This window comes from Protopterus annectens, chromosome 3.part1 (assembly GCF_019279795.1).
Source record: "Protopterus annectens isolate FY-2018-M chromosome 3.part1, PAN1.0, whole genome shotgun sequence".
Lineage (NCBI taxonomy): Eukaryota > Metazoa > Chordata > Ceratodontiformes > Protopteridae > Protopterus > Protopterus annectens.
Genome location: NC_056732.1, coordinates 556,328,203 through 556,348,476, shown reverse-complemented (window position 1 = coordinate 556,348,476; position 20,274 = coordinate 556,328,203). Strand labels below are relative to the sequence as shown.

The 20,274-nt window shown below is 41.8% G+C and overlaps 1 protein-coding gene across 1 annotated transcript in view; it reads left to right on the top strand.

Moving 5' to 3' along the window:
- SGO1 (shugoshin 1) overlaps positions 1-20,274 on the top strand; it is a 1,219,270-nt gene that overhangs the window by 480,173 nt on the left and 718,823 nt on the right. Inside the window, exon 7 of the mRNA XM_044066235.1 lies at positions 4,562-4,707. Within this exon, the coding sequence (XP_043922170.1) occupies positions 4,562-4,707 (146 nt within the window). The remainder of the gene's footprint in view (positions 1-4,561; positions 4,708-20,274) is intronic.

The window sequence follows — 20,274 nt, the reverse complement described above, 5'->3', positions numbered from 1 at the left end:
ATTTTTTTTTTTACTGAATCTTAGTCACTTGTTTGTGAAACAATGGAAAGAACCTTTAATTGCTTTTCTTGAAAACTTGGCCCAGAGAATAAAGGAGTTTTTATACATGGCTGCATATTTATAGTATACTTATGAAATTTAAGTTTTACCAGTTTACCATTGGTTTTATCATTGATGCTTTTAATAAATGTTGTAAGTTAAGTATGTAACTGATTTTTATGGTTATACTTCGAGTATCTGCATGATTTTGGTCTTGTATTCATAGGTTCATAGGTAAATACAAGGCTGTCAGTCTGCAGACTGTTACACAGCTTGCAAAAACCTAGGCAGTGACTAAAAGTGACAATCAAACCTTGCACTTTGTGTCTGCAAGGTAAACACCGTAACCATTATGCTAATCCCCCCATCTTTGACGATCGCTTCAAGTAGGCATACAAAATTAAGGAGTTTTGTCCATATTCCCAGTTGCCCCAAAGCACTGTCTGGTGAAGTGATTTGCTCAAAGTCACACAACAGACAAATGAAGGTGCCATTGGAAGCAGAATATCAACAAGTCACAGCTTTTGTCCTCTACGCTAACTGATTCTTACTAAAGTTTGTGGGTGTATATATGTTAAGTTGGCTTGTCAACATGCATATGTGCTTTTAAAACATGTCTTGTGACTGGGGAGTTCCCACAATGTTAGGAATCTGCATGTATTAGCTAGCTAACAAGATGATAATTGACAATTATTGTCACTTGTACAACAGAGGGTCCTTACGTTTGAAAAATGAACACTGAGCACATTGATTGGACAGAACAAGCAGTGTGCCTGTTGTAAATCGAGCAGATATGAATAGAAAATGTCCAGACGCTAAACTGCTATTGTTCGGCTAGACGTTCTTCTATCTGTATATGCTGTGGAGGCATATGTCTCAACTGTACAGATTTTCACATCATTTTTGGTCTGTTCCTCATAAAAGTTATTTTTTGACAAATCTATGAGGAGTTAAGTCACTATAGAATGAACACGTCTGAGTTTCAAACTTAATATCTTTCAGCAGCTTTCTAAGTTTATAAAGAGCAACGTTTACAGTCTGTCATTTAAACAATGCACTCTAATACAAATCTTGTTACTGTAGCAGCTTTCTACATTTATAAGAGCAACATTTACAATCTTGCCCTGTTTTGGGGCCTTTGTCCCTGTTATTTAAGGCTTTGTCCACATTTCTTGAGCTAAGAGGTATGTACAGAGGACAGAACAAATACAAGAAAAATCTTACATTCTGCAAAACTAAAGAAATGTATCTGATTTTCCCTGTATTTCTCGATTGTCTTGGCAGACTCTTGTACCACTGAGCTTTCCAATTTTAAAGTTTAAAAAAAAAATGGAGCTTCTTTTTTCTTCATTGCTTCTATTGAACAGCACTTATGTACTGTACAAACTTGAAGAACAGGACACGATGCGGAGGAGCACTACCGTGCCACTATACAATGAGATTATTTAAGAAAGGTAACAAATTTCTTTCTTGAATAATATAATTGCAGAATTACAGCAACTGATTCGTGGGTGTGGGTATATGAGGATTTACCCACACCCATTCTATAAGGTTGTTGCTTAAATGTATGGAGGAAGCCTGCAGCCAGGTAACAGAAAGTTAGTTACTTAAGCAGTGTATCAATGTCTAAATTCCATGGAGTTGTAGAGTAGAATAGCCCAGTCAAGGCCTGTTGTGGAGATGTACTTGGTGGAGATACCCAACACTCTGCAGCCTTGGAGTTTTCTTTCAACTGCAGTCAATTGCTGTAAGTACAAAATACACTGTTTATATGCATTGGAGAAAAGCTGAAATGTACTATTTCTGCTAATTTTAAAAACCAGGATAACTGCTGTTTAATTTTCTGTTTGGATGTAAAGAATAAAACATGCAATTTTAACATTTAGTATCTGTGCTTCTTCCTTGGCCTTTACTGTATAAACACACACATGCGTGCATAGACACACATGCTGTAAGTGAGATTCTTGAATGCAAAACCAAAATCATGCAGCTACTTCTCTTAAGTATTGATCAGTCTGTTGCATTTTATATGTACTTGAGGAGGTCTACTCCAACTGATTTCCCACTAGTAGCTCAAGATGTTTGTTCAAAAAGGCAAGTGCTCTAACACCCACTAGACAGATTTTACTTAGCCCTTCCAACCTACAACCCTATGAAACTGTATAGCCCTACCAGAACCCTAGCTCTGACTCTGTAACTGCCACCCAGTTCCCAACCAGAGTCCTCTCTCCCGAGCAGTACAACTGCACTTCCCCTCCCTAAATCAAAAATCCCCATGTGCTTTCTAAACCTAGAAATTCAACCCCCTCCTTTCCTTAACCGTAAAGTTCCATATTGCTCCCTAAACTTTTATCCACTCCCACTCCTTAAACCTAAAATCCCTGAGTGCTCTATAAGCCTAAAATTCCATCCTCCTCTTCTTAAACCTAAACTGTGTCCTGCTCCCTAGATCTAAAACTCCCCTTCTGCATCCTAACTCTAAACTCACCAATTTCTAACTCTAAAACTCCCTTCATGCTCCCTTATCCTAAAATTCTCATTCCACTTCCTAACCCTAAATCCCCTTTCTGATCACTGCCCTATTCTACACTCTTATCACCTCCAACTCCCTCCCCACAGGTGCCACTCTTGCCTCACTCAAATTTGAATAATGTGTTCAGGTAAGGTGTGGTGGCTGCTTACTTGAACTTGTACTTGATTGCAAGCATGAGTACCATCCTGCACAAGCTGCAAGAAACTCTTTCAAGTCTCTGGCTTCATGATATGGTCTTAGAGCTCTTGGGGCTGAAATGCTTGTAGTAGAGCCATATTTCAGTATGTATCTCTGTGTGTGTGTGTGTGTGTGTGTGTGTGTGTGTGTGTGTGTGTGTGTGTGTGTGTGTGTGTGTGTGTGTGTGTGTGTGTGTGTGTGTCTGTGTGTGTGTGTCTGTGTATACACATACAAGTATGTTGCATGTACATATGAGTATAATACTAACAGTAAAGCATTCTTTAGTGATGGTTTGGGCATTCCCATAATGACAGTGAGCTCCTTCTGCTTTCCAATCCATAGGCATGATGCTCATCTAAAAAGGAGAGCAGCCCATTGTTGTAAGTATGTGGAAACCACAAAGGATCAACCTCCCCCATAATCTAACTTTCACTGAAAAAAATGGGAAAAAATACATGGTGATACTGTTAGGCAATAAATTTTAGTGCCGTAATATGTAAGGGTGGGGATAAGGGTAGGGTTAAGGTGAGAATACATGATTAAGATTAGGGCAGGTAACTAAACAACTTTTCCCTAACAATACAACCAAACACACACACACACACACACACACACACACACACACACACACACACACACACACACACACACACTTCAGATGTACCAATGTATCTGTCTGCACTCCTAGCCCTTACTCTAATTCTGACTTGCAAACACTCTTGTGCATGCATTCACATGCTCAATCCCAATATTGAAACTTTTAATGTAAACAATAGATTTGGCGTTACTAACCACTCCCACTTGCCTAACATTTGACATTGTACACTTTGACTATTCCTGCACTTGACAAAGCATGCATTTGACCATTTCTGACACTAGAAAATCCTTTAACTATTTCAATGATTAATCAATCATGTGGAATCTGTATATATGTTGTATGTGCATGTCTGCGCATATATTTGCTTACCATTTGAAAAGTCTGGACCTGCATTAGCAAGTCATGAAATACAGAGACTGAATATCCAAAAAATGGACTTATACATACCAACTTAGAAATGGATATTTCTCAGAATATTCTTGGTATATATAAGTTCAGGGCACAGCCAGCCTTAGGCATAGGCCAACTAGGCTGCCTCCTAGGGCGCTGCTCTAGCAGGTTTGCTTTTCCAGTAATCTGGATGGTGTAGGTAGACAAGGATGGGGGCATCAGGTGATGTTGGGGGGCACTGTGGAGACCTTTTGCTTAGGGTACCAGTTGACCAAAGGTCATCCATGGTTCAGGAGGGCGTGGGGGGTATGCCCTCCCTGGAAAAAAGAAGTTTAAAGGAGTAGAGTGATATTCAATATTTGCTCTCTTCATGCAGTTTCAAGCTTTGAGTGATGACATTTCAGTAGACATCTCTGCTGTCTCTGACTTGGCTTCATAGGTTTACTCTGTCCCTTGCACTTCTTTTGATTTGCTGATAAACTGCTGAAGGATTAAAGTCAGTCAGGAATGCCAGATATTAAACGTTTGTATTATTTATTATTCAAAAAATGCTTGTCAGTATAAAACTTGTTTTCATTTAACTTTTGAGATGAATGATAGTAATATTTAAAAAATGTTCCAGATTTTTCGGGGCTTTTGTTTACTTGTATATGCTGTTACAATAAAGTGATTTATTAACTGGGAAAAATATTTTGCATGAGGAGAAACGTGTGCAACTAAATATTTTGTGGTATGTATTCTGTCCCTTGAAATTATAAATAAAACCATGATTTTATTGGTGTATAACAAAATATGTATGTATATTTATTTTTTTGAATCTTTAGAAGAATACAAAGGCATGTACCTCCTACAGACAATTTCTCTTCAGGTGAAGTAGACTTTACAGAAAGAAGAAATGACACCAGTTTTTCGCCATCTGAGTCCTTACTGTACAATACAAAGTCTCATCTTGACAGCAGACTATCTGATGGTAAGTATCACCGTGAAATCCATTGCCATCTTTTAATGACTTAATTTTTATAGTACATTTTTTGGTGGTGGTATACCATTTTAGCATGATGAAAACCCTAAAAAAGGGATATTTGCAGGTACAAGCCATTGCTCAGTTGAGTGTTTTTGTCTCCCAGTAGTTTGCGACTGTAGATTATCTGAGGCTTTTTCACTTTGCATTGTTTTCTTTAAATTTTGGCCTTGTCTCATCTCTCCCTCCTTCATAGTTTTGAGTTCTGTTTTGGCTCACTATAATCATTTAATGGTACATCTACTCCTAAATTCATAAGGCAGTGATTTGATATCAAGAGTCTGCTGTCTGCAGTGGGGTAACCATTAATATTTGCTCAGTACAGCTTTTTTTTCTTGATCTTGTGGTCTCAAGCTCTGGAGTTTTCATGCATCCAGCCAGAACATTTCATGGCATGTTGTGCCTTCGTCCTGTAGAACTTATATAGTCACTGCATCCATCAGTTCTTTTTTGCCAGTCCCAGTATTCTTTTTATCTTAATATTTGTCTTGGAAAGATTTCCATGCTGTTTGCCTTGAATTTACAAGCCACCATGTCTTGAGTCAAAACACATAGGGCATTACATCTGTTGTATGTGAAAGGAGCTTGATGTCAGGTACTGCCAGGATTGCCAGATAACCCATATTTGAGCTGGACTGTCCTGAGATCAGCAGCCCAATCCCAAGTCCTGCACTGCCTCTTAAAATCCTGGTGGAACAGCTGGCTGTTCCACATTGAATAGAAGAGGCTCCACTTTGTGATTTTTGATTGGCTCGTGTACCAGCATATGGGCCAATCATAAATCGCAAAGCCACTTCTGTTCAATGCGAAACAGCAGGCTGTCCCACATTTAACAGAAGAGTCTGCTTTGTGATGTTTGATTGGCTCATATGCCAGTATACAAGTAAATCAAAAATCACAAAGCAAAGCCTCTTCAGCTAAATGCAAGATGTTCCTCTTGGCATGATCCCAACCCTGTGCTGTGACAAAGTGAAGACTGTGGAGGCTAGACCTTAGCCACAGATTCATGGAGGTAATTCTATCCCAAAAATGACCATGTTGATCTATTTGGGCAAGATTTGAGTTTGACTGTCATTCACTTTAGAAGCTGAGAGACCTGCAAGAAGTGCACCAACAGCAACTACCTTGAGGAAGTATATCAAGTTGCCAGCACTAAACAGTGTCAGTGGCACAACAGGTAGCACACTCACCTTTAGTACAGAAGACTTTGGGTTCTATTACCACACCAGGCAGATGGATTGATGACACTACAATGTACCATACAGGGGCTCTGCGATCTTCACTTCTGAGCACCCATTAAAAGACTTAGTGGCCAGAACTTAAGTCATGAGTTTCCTGCATCAGCAGGAGTTGATATTTTCTTTTCTGGCATAGACTTTGGAGATAGCATTTAAGATTTAAGACTCTCCTCTCAAAATCTTTATTGAAACCAATAGATGTCATAGGCCAGGTTGTTGAGGTTTTGCAGCAGACTCAGTGCAGCAGGGCTCGCAGGACAACCCCATGGATTTCTCTTTAAACAGCTGTTGAATGTCTGATGGGTTCTGTTTTCATCATGCTGAAGTGCATACTTAAAGAACACGAGCTGATGCCATAGTCAGGGTTTTGAAAAATGTCTCCATCTCCCATGCTGATTTGAATGGTCATGGTCTTGGCTTTCAAGTGTTCCATCTTGCAAGATTTGGTGCTTCATTGCCAGTCACTCAACTCTGAGCCAGCCATCATAGAGATATTTTTTAGGAAGGATCTTCCCTATACTCTGTTACCTGAGAAAGTGACTTGTAGGGCTTTTGAATTAGATGAGGACATAAAGATTTAATTATAGGATCCCTGCTGCATTGTGTGTTTTTTTGTTTATTTATTTATTTTGGAATTATCCAGAGGTAGATGTCCACCATTCTTGCCCAGCTTCAGAGTATTCACATAATGAAAATGGACTTCTTCCATAGGTGCAATATTCACCTAAATGGGTGAGCAACCCATGGCATCCTCATTTTTTCTTTGCTGGATAAAGTGATCATTTATCACTTCCTTCCACCGAATGATAAATACCCACTTTGGGAACATTTTTTTTTTCAAATGCTGTTATATGTATAAAATTGTGTGTGTGTGTGTGTTTGTTGAATTTAAAAATTGAGAACATTTGATGTTCTTCATGTTTCACTTTTGCAGTCATAACTGATGGGATTTCCTGCCATGGAAACCCTTGGCCAGGGTGTCTGGAGTTTTTTGTCATCAGAAGATCGCCTCCGTTCATCATCCTCGGGATTCTGCTGTCTACCTGCATCCCGTTCCTAGTGCGGAAGTTGCTTTCAGACCTAAGCCTAAAGCCTCACATAGAAAGGCTGCATCAAGCTTGCCCCAGTCGAGGCCTACTGACTCCCACTGCCAAGCTCCGGCCTATCAGCAGGACCTAGCTAAAGTTGGCTGAGGATTTAAAAACCATAGTCAGATCCAGGCACCTTTCTCTCCCAGGTTCTGCCCCAAGTTGTCTCCTTGTAAAAGAAAAAGGGAATAGCCCCCCCCCCCCCCCAGGAGTCATCTGCTTCTTTTGGCTATGAGGATTATAATGATGAATGCACCTTTGAGGAAGGTTTATTTATTGCTTCCTATGGGGATTTAGATTCTGATGAGAACCTTGTCTCAGCCTCTCCCCCTGAGAACATTTATTTTGGGGAGATCCTATCTGTAAGGGAACACTTTAAATGGGAAGCAGAGGACTATTCACAATCCAAGAAGAGGGTTAGGGAATTTCTAAAACTCCCTGAACATTAGCCTCTTCCCATTCCTCCAGTCTTAGAGGTATTGGATGATGCTTTGCTGGATTTTTATTTATGGCCAGATTCCATCACCCCTGCCCATCAGAAACCTGACAGTTTACAGGGTTCTGCATTCCCACAGACATCTTTTCAAGAAGCCTGTAGTAGAGTCTGTAGTGGTGACTTAGGGTCCTAAGGGACCTAAAGCTAGTACTTCAGTAAAGCCCTTGCCAACTAATAAAGCTGAGCCTTGGACAGGTTTGGAAAGAAAGTCTTCAACTCTGTCACCGTGGTCATGAGGGCTTTGAATTGCCAGTTTCGTATAATGAAGGATCAATAAACTATTTTAGATTAGATGTAGCAAAAACTGCTGGGTATTGAAAATAAGGCCGTCTCCAAGGCACTGCTGGACCTGTGCAGTTCTTGCTGTCAAGTAGCTAAGCACTCCTTGCACTGTGGCTATGATATTCTGGAAGCTTCCAGCAGGGCAACAGCTGCAGAGTCCATCATTAGAAGACATGCCTGGCTGAGGAAAAAGTCCCTCCCTGAACACGTGAAATCTAGTTTGTTGGATGCTCCTTTGGACAAAGATTTCCTTTTTGGTGCCAAGGCTTAAGCTATACTTAAGAAGATGAAGATAAGGCCAAGCCCATACAAATGTTCAAAGACTTTCTTCAGATTAAACCTCCTCGCTTCAGCCATAATTACCATAACAAACACTGGTCCTTTCTTGCCTCCCAGTCTAAGCCTAGACATCGGAAACCTTGAAGGGAAAGGAGTCAAAGGAAGCACCAGTGTTCCCGACAGTGGCAAACAGATCCCAATAGGCCTGTGGGATCCTGCCATCAGGGAGTAATCATGCCACTCCCCTCCAATCCCACTCCTTCCTCACTAGCCCCCCCCAGGCTAGGAGGATGGCTGTCCTTCTTAAAGAATTAGACTCTCTATTACAAGGTATCAGCAGGTGTTGAAAATCATATAAAGAGGCTACAAACTCCACTTCAGACAGCCTCTGATTCGATCGGGTTTCCCAGATGTTCCACCAAACCAACAAACAGAAACCCTAAATCAAATACAGTTTTTGTGCACCCAAGGTTCTGTGAAACCAGTACCAAACACATTACAAGGAAAAGGATTTTTACTTGAGGCTTTTTCTAGTCCCCAGAAAAGAGGATACCTGCAGGCCAGATGTTCTTCGTTTTTCACTGTTGCAGTCATTACATTTGGGTTATCTGCTTGCAGGTAGCCCTCAGTCGGCCTGATTAACAAAGTCTTGGGTCCTGCGTCGGTTGCTGTCCCTTCTTCCATGACGTCAGGTTGTCAGGAGTATAAAGCATGCAGCCGACGCCATTACATCAGTCTTTCTTGCCGTGTGGTGCCTGAAGCAGAAACAGTTCGCAAGTGCCGGTCGGCCGACTCCTGAAATTTTCGTTTTTGAGTTTCAGAACCGAAGTCTTCAACTAAAGCTAAGTACCCCGTTGGGGAAACTTTTTCTTGCTCCTTACCGATGTCAGTAAAAGTTAATGATTGCATTACTTGTGGAAAGCAAATACCTCATAAGGATTTTCATTCGTACTGTATTCCTTGCCTAGGCCCTGACCACGAAGTAGCTTGCTGTCGTTTTTGTGCTTTATTTAATCAGCGCACTATTATATTCTGTATATTTTCGCTTCTAAATATTTTGGTTCTCTGTTTAATTATCCAGAAATGTCATCGGTTACTACCGGTATTCTGAAAAAATGCAAAGATAAAGACAGAGGCAGGCCGCTGAGGTCCAAAACTGCCGACGATGCTTCTCCTAAGCCAGTCGCCAGTTCGCCGGTACTCAGTGAGGTGCTTTCGCAGCCTCTGATACCCGCTACTTCTGATTCGCAGTCCTCTACTGAGACCCATTCGGAGTCCGCTATGCCGCGAGATGCTTCAACTATGGAAAATGCAGATGTCTCTACCATGGATGGGTCCAGAGCCACTGTGCAGGCACCAGCTTCTGAGGGTGTATTCAGGCCTACGGACTTGCATATTAAACCGACGCCTCCTTCTTCACTTAGGCCAAAATCACGAACCATGCTTAAAAAAAACGACACCCAGGCCACATGCTCAGGCCTCTATGCCTAAAAAACAAATGATAAGAATGGCTGAAGATTTAATAACTCTAATCAGGGGTAGCCAACCCCCCCCCCCCCTTTCTAAGAGGCCTAGGACTGAAGTTGTTTCTGAATCTTCTGACCAGGATTCTGTTTTTTTTCTTATTCTTCTGATTATCTGGATTTGCCCTTATCTACTTATGAGGATTCTGATGCAGAGGACTCCATTCCCTCTGCTTCCCCTCCAGAGGATTTTTCTTTTGGGGAAACCTTGCATACTCTAAGGGAGCATTTCCACTGGGAAAGCCAGGATTTTTCTGATTCAGAAAAGAGGCTTAGGGATTTCTTACTCCTACCTCAGTATAGGCCTTTAGTTATTCCTCCTGTACCAGACATTATTGATGATGCTTATTTGGAATCTAGCTTGCCTCCTGCTCCCAGAAAACCTGACCAGTCCTACAGGGTCCCTGACTCACACAACGTTCCTTTTTAAAAATCCTATTGCGGATCCAGAGACTGTTTCACAGGGGCTCAAGCGCATTAAGGCTTCTACTGCTACAAATCCTACCCCTTCTGATAGAGACTCCAGGGTGATGGGGTAAGAAGGTTTACACTTCTGCAACCTTGGCCATTAGCGCTTTAAACTGCCAGTTTCATATATTAAAGTATCAGCAACATGTTATTGGATTGCTTAAACAGAAAATGATGTTGATTCCTGACTGTATGGAAAGTAAAGAATTACAGGATTTAATGCATTCTGCTGAACAAGTTGGAAAACCTTCTTTGCAGTGTGGTTTTGATTCATTAGAGGCCTCTTGCAGGGCTGCTGTTACTGGGTCTGTGCTCAGAAGGCATGCTTGGCTAAAGGAGCAATCCTTGCCTGATCATGTTTAAGCTAAATTGTTGGATGCTCCCTTAAATCAGGACCGCCTGTTTGGCAACAAGGCTGAGGAAGTTCTTAAAAAGATAGAAGATAAAGCTAAATCTATGCAAACTGTTAGAGTTCTTACAAGTTCAGCCTCCTAGCTTTAGTAGGCACTGGCCCTCTAAGAATTGGTCCTTTCCAGCCCCTTTCAGGTCTTCTCAAGCCAAACCCAGACACAGCAAAAGCCCCAGGTTTCCGTCCCAGGGGACACACAGAATTAAGCAGTGGGGGGGCCTCTACTTCCAAATCTGGGAATAATAAGACTCCCCCCTATGGTAAACTGTCTCAGTGACATCCTTTTAAAATTTCCAAGCACTTATCAACTGACTGCCCCTTTGGGGGGAAAGATTGCTCTTCTCCCAAAGTATTGGGAACTCATTACCCAGGACAAATGCGTTTTAAATATAGTGTCCCATGGATACAGATTTCACTTTCACACGTTGCCAACTCCAAGTGGGTGGCCGGACCTACCCCCAAATCAGTGGGCAGAGGCCCAAAAACAAGTACTTTCTTTCTTAAGCATGGGGGATATTCAACTGGTACCAGAAGAGGAAAAGGGACAAGGTTTCTACTCGAGACTTTTCCTGGTACCCAGAAAAGACAATTCATGGCATCCTTTCCTGGACCTGTCTACTCTAAACACTTTTTTGGAGATTCCAAAATTCAAGATGCTGGCTCTTCACCAATTACTTCCTATGCTAGGCAAAGATGCCTGGTTGGCAACACTAGATTTAAAAGAAGCATACCTGCACATCCCAATCGGGGAATCTTGCAGAAGATACCTATGCTTCAAAGCAGGCTACACGCACTATCAGTTCTCTGCACTGCTTTTTGGCTTATCTACTGCGCCCAGGGTATTCACAAAGTGCCTAGCTCCAGCTATTTCATTTTGCAGGCAAAGAAATATTCAAATATACCTATACCTGGATGATTGTTTAATTCAGGCAGAAAGCCGGGACATACTTTTGAATCATCTGGCCTTTGTAAAAAGGGTTCTAACTTGTCTGGGGTACACCATAAACGAAAAGAAATCACACCTGGTACCCTGTCAACAAATTATATTCCTGGGAGCAGGCTTGAATACAACTTCCCAGATGACTTACCTCACGCCAGAGAAACAAATTCATTTGACAACCTACTTCAAACAAGTGGCCACAAAAGCCCTGCTATCTGCAAGACAAATACTGCAAGCCTTGGGGTTCATGGCCTCCTGCATTCTTCTAATTCCATATGCAAGACCGCATATGAAGAAACTACAGTGGTATCTAAAAAGTTTATGGTGTCAACATTCTCAAGACCAAGAAACAATGATTCCTATCATACCTTGCATAGAATGCCTAGAGTTCCTTTGGTGGGCAGAGGTCTGCCACCAAATCAAGGGACTACCTTTCACACCACTTCCTGCCACCCAAACCCTAACAGACGCATCAGACTATGCATGGGGGGGGGGGGCTCACCTGGCAGGGAAGTGCATTCAGGGCAAATGGAACCCAAGTCAAATGCACCTGCATATCAATCAACAAGAAATGTTAGCCATACAGAATGCTCTGACAGCCTTCAAGGACCACATTCTTCCAGGACAACTAATGGTAAAGACAGACAAACACCACTGTTATGTGGTACATAAACAAGCAGGGAGGTACACATTCTTACCCCCTCTGCAGACTACCCATGGCATTGTGGAACACAGCCTTGAGCTACCAAGTGCACCTACAAGCTCAATTCCTTCCAGGAAAATGAAATACACTGGCAGACGGACTAAGCAGAAACCTCATGGACCCACACAAGTGGAAACTGGAACCAAGGATTTTCAACATGCTGACAAGCAAATGGGGGAGCCCAGATATAGACCTGTTTGCCTCTCCCCAGAGCTACCAGTTGGACAAATTTTGCACAAGGACTCCCCACAAATCAGCCTGGAAAGTGGATGCTCTGTCCTTCAGCAGGAAAAAAACTGTCAGTCTATGCCCCCCCGCCTCTGCTCTCCAAAGTACTACTAAAAATCAAACAGAACAAACCAAGGATGATTTTAATTGCTCCAGACTGGCTGTGTCAACACTGGTACCCCCTCCTGCGCAGTGTGTCACGGTTATCTCCATGGCACCTGCCTCAGACTCCTTCCCTGCTGTCTCAGCAGGAGAACCAGATTCTGCACCCTCCGCTTCTAACACTGAACCTTGCAGCCTGGCTAATTACTTAATCTCTTCTTTACCAGCCCTCAGCAAACCTGTGATGGATATCATTTTAGAGGCAAGGAGGCCTAGTACTAGAAAATCTTATGCTGAAAAATGGAAAAGATTCTGTGCCTGGAACCAGTCTCAAGGGATGAGCACAGCAGCGCCGATTTACCTCAGATTTTACAATACTTAACTGAGTTGCTTCACAAGGGCCGGTCTTTTTTCTCCATTAAAATCCATGCCTCAGCCATTTCAGCTCATTATAACACAGAACCTCCCCTCTTCTCTCATCCACTGCTCAAGCAGTTCCTCAGAGGGGCCAAATATTTGAGACCACCCAGGAGAGCTCCAACCCCAGCCTGGGACCTAAACATTGTCTTGGAGAAACTCTATCTCCTTTCGAGCCAACTGCTACTGCAGACTTAAAATTTCTTTCTTGGAAAACAGCTTTCCTTTTAGCAATCACTTCAGCTAGAAGGGTATCTGAATTACAGGCCCTTATGGCAGTGGAGCCTTTCATCATCTTTCATGTGGACAGGGTGTCCCTCAGAACCAATCCATCCTTCATGCCCAAGGTGGTATCCAGTGTAGCTCTTAATCAGTCCATTCATTTGCCAACCTTCTTTTCCAATCCACAGAATAAAGGGGTGTGACGGATCCACACAGTCTACCTGGTTTTTGTTATGCCTCGAGCCATGTACCACTGTGTATGTTTGATTATCTACCCCACTATATGCTGCTTATATTGTAACAATACAATATGCTTAAGAGCAGGCCTTGCTCACTGATTACTGGTATAACTGAACTTTTGTTGATCTGTAAGTTGTTTATCAGCTTAAAAGATGTTTACCAGAATATGGGGGAATTCCAATGAGGAACTATATCACAAGTTTGTGAGCTAACTGTTCTTTGGAAAAGGGAAATAAGGCATAAGACCAGACATTACGCGACTTGTTTACAACTTAGGAAATTATCTGTAATTTTCTAAAATATTCCATCAACTCATGATCAGTATGTCATTAGTTGGACCTATTGACCCTGTTGTTTGTTCGCGACTATAAAAAGCTCAAAGGCTAAAATGGAAATCATCATCATCCAGATTTGATCACAGCACCAGCCTGAACTGAGCATAGAGACATTTTGCCAGTGTCAGCCTTGCCTTGACTGAACAGATAGCTGTACTGGATAGGATTGAAGTCTCCCAATCAGTGGCAAAGATGATTTTGTTTATGCATATGCTTGTAAGCACATGATTTATTAGTTTTTATTCTGTTTATTTAGTAAGTTTATGTTTAATAAATTGTTAAGTTTGAGCCTTGGTGTCTTGTGTCATTTCTAATCCTGTATTAACCTCAGACTTTAAAGTAACGGACTAGTTCATTTGGCGCAGCGAGCAGGGTCTGAGGTTTGCAGTGGAAATGTCACAACAACAACCAATGTTCTTTCCTTTAAAACATATAGGCATAGGCAAGAAGGATGTTGTGTCAGGTACCCCAAATAAGTTGGGCGGTGGTACTTTGATGCCAGCATTGTTTGGAACATGGGATCCTCTTGTTAAGGTATTAAGTCAAGTTTCACCCCCTCCTTCCCCAAAACCTTTGCAAGAAATACCTAAGGCAGACCCCAATAGTCTAGCTAAAGCTTTATCGGAACTAAAATTGAATGATAAGGGGAAAAAGGTGAAGAAAGGGGTGGGAGCAGCCGGATGGCTGTTCTTTGAGGCAATTCAGGAATTAGATAGAAATGGAGAGATACTAAAAGAAAAAGTCCTAGAGTTAGAAGAGTAATGTAAAGAACACACGCATACACACAGATTGGATAGAGATGCCTTGAAGAAGGCAGATATGACACTTGCTAAAGTAGGAGAGGAAGCTGAACACTGAAAAGCTAATTCAGTGACTCTAGCTACTCGAATAATTCAATAGCGTAGACAACAAAATGGGAGAAAACTACGCCGTCTGCCCTCAAGGCCCCGGGTTCGTGCTTTGCTGTGTAAGGCAGAGTTTGACCCTGAGAAGTGGGAAGGTGATCTCCCCTCAACTGATGAGGGTGATAGTGATTTTGAAATAGTAAATTCCCTGTCAGTTGAGGCATGTCCAGTTATTGAAAGAAAGGGACAATACACATGTGGGGGGGGGGGCACAACAGTGGGTTGAGGTGCTGAGTTATACCCAAGCTGAATTATTAAATGTAATCCAAACCTATAAGCAAAAGCTGTGGGAAACTGTTTTAGAGTGGTTTCTTCGGGTTTGGGACACAGTGTGAGAAGCAGTGTCTCTAAATGCTGAAGAGATGCACCAATGTGCATGTTTGATGTTCCACCCACGTTTAAAGCAAATAGTAAACAATGTGAACCATGATGATCCCCTGGTGAATACATTGGTGGTGTGGTTAGCCTTGGCTTTCCGAGCTACTTGGCCTGATGCTGCAGCAGTAGCTGATAAACATAAGCCTTGGAAAATAATAGCAGATGCAATACAACATTTAAGAGAAATGGCTATGTTGGCTACCATTTATTCATTGGAATTAAGAAGTGGGGCATTAGTGCTTCCGAAAGGACCAGATACACAAATAATGACCAGCAATATGAGAAGTAAATTCATCAAAAATGCACCGCAGTGGTGGAAAGGGCAGCTAATGGCTGCCGTGGCAGGCTGTGTAGGTCAGCAGATATGGGATGTAATAGCCACTCTAAATCAAATGGCAGAACTAGTGGAAGAAAAAGAACAGAAAAGAGCTAGAAAGGCAAATGCAGAGAAGCCTAAAGATAAATCTGGTAAAAAAAGTCACGAAAAAGCAAATGTTTCTGGATCTATTAAGGTGGGGGGGTAGAAGTTGCAGAAATAGATGGGATAGCTACTGAGGAATTATATAAAAATGGAAGCAAAAACAAAAAGAGAAAGTCTCAAGCTCTGCAGGCAAAAAGAAAACCCCTACAAAATGTCCAATCAAAAGTACCACTGAAGGGAAGGTAGGGTGGAATCAATTATATCCTGACATCCCTACTGATGAGGAGCTAGCACAGTGGCAAAAGGGAGAATTTGGTGATGAGAGAGATTAGGGAGAAAAGGAATGGAGAACCCCGGTTAAAAAAATACAGAGACAAATTGACTAGTAGGTGGGTCCCTAGTAGCTAGGGGTACAGTAAGAACAATTACACCTGGGGACCGACGCCCTTACGTACCTCTTACCATTTTTTGGAGGGGAGGGCCACAATTCGTAATGGCTCTGGTAGACACAAGATCAGAAATAACCATTTTTGCAGGCAACTCCCGTAAATTTCGTGGACAATATGTAGAGATCGATGGTTATGGAGGAGGGGGGGGCAAAACACTAGGTACCAGAACCAAGGTTAAAATATCTTTTGGGGATGGTATTCCTATTTTCATTGAAGCAGTAATAGCTCCAGTACCTGAACACATTTTAAGAATAAATGTATTAAAGGGTAGAACTTTGGAAACCACTGTAGGGCCATTTAGGTTTGGATCCGGCATTGTTCAGTCAAGGCTGTAGTCCGAAGCAATGCTAAGTGGGAACCACTTTATATTCCCACACCTAAAACAATAGTAAACATCAAACAGTAATGTATCCCAGGTGGGCATGCCAAGATCACTAAAATGATCCAAAAACTGCTTCGGGTTGGCATACTCGACCCAACAGTGAGTCCATTCAACAGTCTGGTGTGGCTGGTAAAGAAACCTGATGTATCATGGCGGATGACTATAGATTATCGAGGTCTGAACAAGGTGGCCCCACCTTTAGCAGCAGCTGTTCCAGACATTGTTCCGATCATGGAAAGATTGTCTCCATCTGCTGGGCCATATCACGCAGTTTTGGACTTAGCAAATGCTTTCTTCTCCATTACAATAGCAGAGGAAAGCAGAGCACAATTTGCTTTTACTTGGGAGGGGAGGCAGTACACCTTCCAAGTGTTACCACAAGGATATCTGCACAGCCCTATCCTGTGTCATGGACTGTTTGCTAGAGATCTAGCCAAGTTACAACTGGACAAAGTGACTGTCTTTCATTATATTGATGACATAATGATTACCAGAAAGAAGTCTAATGTAGATATCACATTAAAAACTGTAATCCAGCACCTTCAGAACAGGGGGTGGGCTGTAAATGAAAATATAACACAACAAGGGACATCAGTAAAATTCCTTGGTATGATTTGGAATGGAGCGAAAAGAAAAATTCCTGCAGCGGCACTAGAGAGTATTCAAAAAATTGCAGTCCCAAAGATGAAACAGCAGGCACAGGCCTTATTGGGAGCAATGGGCTTTTGGAGGGCATTCGTACCTCACCTTGGACTGATTTTGCGGCCCATTCACTATGTAACGAGAAAAAAGTGCGACTTTCAATGGGGTCCCAAACAGCAAACGGCTTTTAAAGAAGCAAAAAAGGCTCTACAGCAGAGTGTGGGTCTGGGCCCAATTGATCCACAGCAACCCCTTATCCTGGAAGTAACTGTTGCCAATAATGTTATGTCTTGGGGACTGTGGCAGAAGGATGACACTGGAAAAAAGATACCATTGGGATTTTGGTCCAAATCCCTAACTGGAGCGCAGGTGAGATATAGCCCCCTTGAGCAACATGTGCTGGCAGTGTACACAGCATTAATTCATGTGTAAGGAATAACCAAACAACAAACAGTGACAGTTAAGATAGACTGCCCAGTCCAGGGGTGGTTACGAGATAATTTAATGAAAACTCTAATAGCACAGTCTTCGACTGTACAAGGGCCAACATCGTACCTGGAGTATCTCGAGTACAACAACAGTTGGCTGGACTGGTAATTTTGGATGGTACTGATGCGACAGAACAACAGCGACAGGAGCTTCCAAAGTCACCAATCACTGAAGCGTCATCATTTGATAATTTAAATGCAGAAAAACAGAAACATGCATGGTTTACTGATGGTTCTGCTAAAATTGGATCAAATGGCAGGACCTGGACTGCGGTGGCTTATTGCCCACAAACAGAAACTGTTATTTGACGAAGGTACTGCTGGTTCAGATAATCAGGCAGAATTACGAGCTGTTGCCCTTGTCATTGATAGTTTATCACCTGGAGATGAAGCGTACATTTATACTGACAGCTGGGCAGTTTTTAAAGGACTGACAACCTGCTTACCTGCCTGGCAACAACAAAATTGAAAGATCCATGGCAGACCTCTGTGTGGAGGCTCAAAAGATTGGCAACGGATATGGGAAAAAGCCCAACAATGCAAAATCAGTATTGGACATGTAAATGCCCATGCATCACTTGTGACAAATGAAAGGAGGCATAACCAGCAGTAGACAAGATGGCTGCGGTACGTGTTTCCGAAGAAAAGATCAAAAGTGCTAGTATGGTAAGATGGGCCCATGATCGGAGTGAGCACTTGGGAAGAGATGCAACAATAAAATGGGCACGGAGGCCTGGTATGCAGTTAAATAAGGAAATAACTGCTGATGTTATAAAGCAGTGTGAAATCTGTCAAAGAAATAAACAAAAGCAACTGCAAGCAAAAGCATGTGGACATTCGCCGAGGCAGTCATTCAGCACAAATCTGGCAAATAGACTTTATTGGTCCTTTACCACTGGATCAAAGTCAGCAATATTGCCTAACGATGGTGGATACTTATTCAGGATCACTAATGGTGTCTCCATGTAAAAAGGCAAACCAACAAGCAGTATTAAAAGGACTAAATAAATTATGTGTGACATATGGGATTCCCAGTAAAATCCAAAGTGACCAAGGCAGTCACTTTACCGGAGCAGAAGTTCAAGAATGGGCGAAGGAAAATGGAGTTTGATGGGTGCTGCATATCCCATATCATCCTCAAGCTGCTGGTTTGATTGAAAGGTATAATGAGTTCCTTGAAAAACAAATCCGAAAGAATACAAGTGATGGGACGTTACGAGGCTGGGCAAAGGTATTAGATTTAGCTGTGAGCCAGCTAAATAATAGGCCTCGAAAGCATCAAGAAACCCCTTTGCAAATGCATACGAATAACATTTGGTCCAACTGTTGTATTTTGAAATTAAAAAAGCTAAACCCAAATGCCATATACCCTCTTTTGACAAATGCTGATCAAACATGGTTCTGGCTATGCTCATTGACTCAACAAAGAGTGCCAGCACAAAATATAGTGTTAGTTGAGACAGGTTGGAAACTCTATCTCCCAGAAAATTGGCACTGGGGGCAAAAAGGACTATTAGGGGAAAATTGGGAGGTTTTTACATTATGGGAGCCAGAACGGAAAGTGATAGTAAAGGCTATCAATTTAGATAACAAGACACAGATGATTCAAATAGGACAACCTTTAGTAGAAATTTGTATGCATCAAGATGCTGTTATTTTGTTACAAGACTGTGATACTAAACTAAGCAAATGGCTTGGGGATAAGAGTTGTAGTAACCACACCCAATCAGCCAAATAAACATGGGACTGTGATTTGTGATGGACCTGGTGATACTGTTTTAGTATTACTTGATTCTGCTAAACAACCATTTTACTTTCCTCTCCATAAATTATTGCCACTGTTTGGGAAGGTGCCAACCTTTTCCGACGACAACACTTAGATGGGGCCATATGACTGTCTTGATCCTATCCCTCTATTTGACGAGGAAGATGTTGCAAATCTAATGGCAGACTGTGACTTTTACTGAAAATTGGGGGATGATCTATATGCAATGACACCAAAACCTGCCCTAACTTGGAGCATCACTCAGACGGAGAACATCACAACTGTATGTAGACTAAACTGTGACAGACATCCTAAAAAAAGTGTGCTTCCAACCCTTTTGGAGGTTTATACCAAAAACTAAATGAGTCGGAATTTCCACTGGCCAAGTCTCCATTAGATTCCTCGTGCATAGCTGAATTTCAGAGGGAAAATGACACCGCAAAAACCCTATCTCCAAATTTGGAGATATATGCCATGGACAATAGTTCAACTGTATTTGATGGTTTGGGACATGTGGTAAGGTATACAAGAGGATGTAAAACTTTAAGTAGTGCTAGAGTTATACAACATATTAAAATGATAATTAACATGACAGCAGTTGATATCACTACCAGGTACCCACATTGTAAAATTGTACAATTATGGCCAGTTAATTCCTTGCATATCAAATATAGACATTACAAATATAAAAGGAATAAACGTGATGTTACAGGTATTCTTGGTACTGCACTAGGTGCAGTCGGAACAGAAACTGGATTTTTAAACAGTGTAGATATAGATACTCTATGTAGCAAATTAGGCCATTTGGGTACTGACCTAAATATGGCCTTTAAACTACTAGCAGATCATGATCCCAAACTGGGACAAAGAACGGTAGACCGTATTTTAACTCAAAACTGTCATGTGGAGGTGGATTGAACATGCTAATACATATACAGAACAAATTTTAAATAACCTCACAGCAGAAGTAAATCAGACCTTTTGTATCCTATCTCAGTTGGCTGCTAATCAGCAATATTTGCAATTTGCCCAAGTTTTTTTTTTTTTTTGGGGGGGGGGGGGGCTAAAAAGGCAGCCCATTGGCAAAGAAAACTGCAACTATATCATTGGTTAAAG